General features: G+C 24.3%; 1 protein-coding gene across 1 annotated transcript; it reads left to right on the top strand.

The window, feature by feature from the left end:
* The first annotated feature begins 229 nt into the window (after window positions 1-229).
* LOC126907885 (uncharacterized) lies at window positions 230-2,478 on the top strand. Its single transcript, XM_050689543.1, has 3 exons — window positions 230-784; window positions 1,394-1,713; window positions 2,200-2,478. Exons 1-3 carry the CDS (start codon window positions 391-393, stop codon window positions 2,410-2,412), a joined length of 927 nt encoding a protein of 308 aa, XP_050545500.1. The 5' UTR covers window positions 230-390; the 3' UTR covers window positions 2,413-2,478.
* The last annotated feature ends 977 nt before the right edge of the window (window positions 2,479-3,455 follow it).

Here is a 3,455-nt window from a genome sequence, read left to right as displayed (position 1 = left end):
ATTTTTATTATATCATAAATTAAATTTATGATGATAACTGATAATAATTTATACCAATGATAATGTCCTATAGAGTTATCATGTACTATGATTGGCATTAATAAAAAATATTTTATAGCCTTATTAATATGTGGCCCTTGCTATATTTGTCATGTAAATTATGGCAACACTGTTACCATTTGATGAATAACGTCTAATTCTTTAGATTTTTATAAAATAATGATAAAATTTCTTGATTACCTGTTTTATTTTACACTTTTCATTACTCTTTGATGTAAATATATTTTATTAAGTAAAAAAAAATTATTTATCTAAATAATATCTAATACCCAAGACTATAAGTTGAATTTTTTTTTTATTTTGTATTATGTTCAAAACTCAAAGCTAATTATGTCTGACATTTCTTTGAGACTAAAATGTCGTTCGGGTACATTCCCTGTTCAAATATCATCAACATGTAGTTTAATTGATTTTAGGGAGCAAATAGCGGTTCTTAGTGATATATCGTCTAATAAAATCAAGTTATTGTTTGGATTTCCACCAAAACTTATATTACAATTTGAAGGTTCTGTGGCAGATGCAGGAATTAAATCTGGTGATACTATTATAGCTGAATTGGATACCAATAGTTCTAGTATTCAAAAAGCTAAATGTAAAGCAGAAGAAAATACTATGAAACATGTTACTGAACATGAAGTTGGTGAAGGGCCACCATTAATATTACGGAAAGTTGTACCAGCTGATAATTCATGTTTATTCACCAGCATGGGATTTGTTTTAGGAGGTAAGCTATTAATACAAAATTTAAGTTTTAAATATTTTTTGCCTTACTACTTTTTTTATCAAGGTATAATTGTATGAAGGCATTTAATGTTATTCATTGTAAACTATAAAAAGTAGTAAATAATATAAGTTACCCTATTATTTATATTTTAAATAAAAATTTTTTTTAACTAATAGAAAAATAGTAATAAATGGTTACTATAGTTCTTATAATTTCTATAATCTGTTTTTATTCTCCTTATAATTTTGTTTATTGCTATTTTAATTATTATTACATTTTTATTTTTAGTCCTAAAAAATTAATTTTTTATGAGGTTGATGGGTTTAGTAAGTTTCTAGAACAAACAATAATATTAACTTTACGCTATCACTATCCTTACTACCAAAATTTTACATTAATGCAAGGTCCAAAGTCTCCATGTAAATATTTCATTTCCAGCCTCATAAATTTAATATTTTGGGAGACTTTAGGGTTTGAACTAAAAAATTTGATAATTAAATTTTCATATAATAATTAATATCAAAATGCTATAGGAGTTTTCTTTTTACAAATCTTGTTTTAAATATATTTCTGTTGTTTATTTGAACTAAGATTTTTATATATTTGTAGGTAAAATTGACTTAGGTAGTGGTAGTTATATGCGAGAAATAATTGCTAATGCAGTAAAAGATAACCAAGTTGAATTTAGTGAAGCTGTTTTAGGCAAGCCTAATGAAGACTATTGTAAATGGATTCGAAATCCAGATTCATGGGGTGGTGCAATTGAAGTATCTATTTTATCAAATTTCTATGGAGTAGAAATAGCTGTGATTGATACACAAAGTGGGTCAATTAGTAAGTTTGGAGAAGACAAAGATTATCCTCACCGTGTATTCCTGATTTATGATGGAATTCATTATGATCCGTTATATTTGGAATCACCTTTTGGTGTAAGTCTTTAAAAATCATAAGCTTTAGAATCAATAGTAAATTATCACACTTTCTATTGACCTTCAAAAATAATTTGTAATTCTATTATTTGGTAGCATAAAAAACAATTTCATTAAGTATTAAATGAATAAATTGTAAAATTATATTATTATATTCATATGTAAAAATAATAATAAAATTTAACATTTTCTTCCATTCATGGGCAAGACATTACAATGTCACAATTTACGGTTTAATAACATTAGTTATGACAATTTTATTTTTTATTAAATGGCAATTTTTTTTTTAATTATAAGAAGTATATTATAAAAAAAAAAGGTTTATATTTAAATTTAAAATTTGTGTCAATTGATTCCATTTATCAGCAAATTGTTATATGTCTTGGGAATACAGACAACATTAAAATGTTAATAGTATTAACCTTTTTGTTATTTAAGTTATGTATTAACTTAATTCATAATAATTATGATTCAATTATATTTTAGATTGGTGAAATACAAACATTGTTTCCAAAAAATGATGATAGAATGTTGGAAGCTGCTCAAATACTCGCTAATGAAGCCAAATCTAGTAGACAATATACTGATGTAAATCGATTTACGCTCAAGTGTCTGGACTGTGGCTGTATAATGATTGGACAAAACCAAGCACAAGAGCATGCTAAATTGACTGCCCATACAAATTTTAACGAATATTAATATAAGATAGCAAACTTTCAATCTTTTTATATCATATTAGGTACCAATAAATTATTTTAAAATGAATTTTTGCTAAAATATTTATTATTGAATAAACTAAAAGTTTATATTAAATAACAAATCTGAATTAATATAAATACTTAATAATCAATATAAATAGTTTTGAAATTAGTAAAATATTGCAAAAAATTCCTTTATAAACTTATTTGAAATTAATTAATACTTGATCTTATTATATTCAGCTTTATTGCATACAAACCATTGTATGATATGAGCTTTTAAAAAATAGTAAAACATTTTACTTAATATTAAAAACATTTCTTAAAATAACTTGAATTATCAACATTCTTTTTATGTCTTAACAATTTTTAATGCAGTACATCTTTGATATCTATTATGATCTATTTTCCTTGCATGTCTTTTTAAACATTTGTAAAAAATGAAATGTTTACTGTATTGTAGGATTTTAATAAAATTATTTATTTATAAACTGTATTAGCTAATGTTGAGTAAATTACTTCTAAATAATATGAATAGTATGTAAGTTTTTTGTTATATCTATGACATTAAGAAAGTCACTTATTATGGAATTGTTCTTGGTATTCGTTCTAATATATACTGCTTTGATTATAGCTATTATGAAAGGGTAGTCTATGTATTACATAGTTGATTTGGGAATAATTCTATTATGAGGTTAAACCAGTTTTTATATATCATGCTAATAGTACTTTTTTTGTGAAATGAAGCCAGTTTAGTGTTGATATCTAGCTTTATATCTCATGGAACAATTATCAATTGTGTTCTGTTTTATGTTAGTTTGCTAATTTTTTTAATTTTTTTATAGAGTTTTGATTTTGTTGCGGAATAGATTCTTTACATTTTAGCTGCATGTTTGAGTGAGATATTCAATCTTCTTACTTTGAGTGATAGTTCTTCCAATAGATTGAGAATGTTGTCTGAAGAGTTCATACGAAATACCCCTATAGTTAGTTTAAAACCTGCGTTATAAGTGCCATAAAACATTTTAAAAATTGTCACAAGTC

This window comes from Daktulosphaira vitifoliae, unplaced genomic scaffold (assembly GCF_025091365.1).
Source record: "Daktulosphaira vitifoliae isolate Bord-2020 unplaced genomic scaffold, ASM2509136v1 Scaffold_5, whole genome shotgun sequence".
Lineage (NCBI taxonomy): Eukaryota > Metazoa > Arthropoda > Insecta > Hemiptera > Phylloxeridae > Daktulosphaira > Daktulosphaira vitifoliae.
The sequence above is the reverse complement of the archived record's forward strand: the minus strand, read 5'-3'. Positions and strand labels throughout refer to the sequence as shown.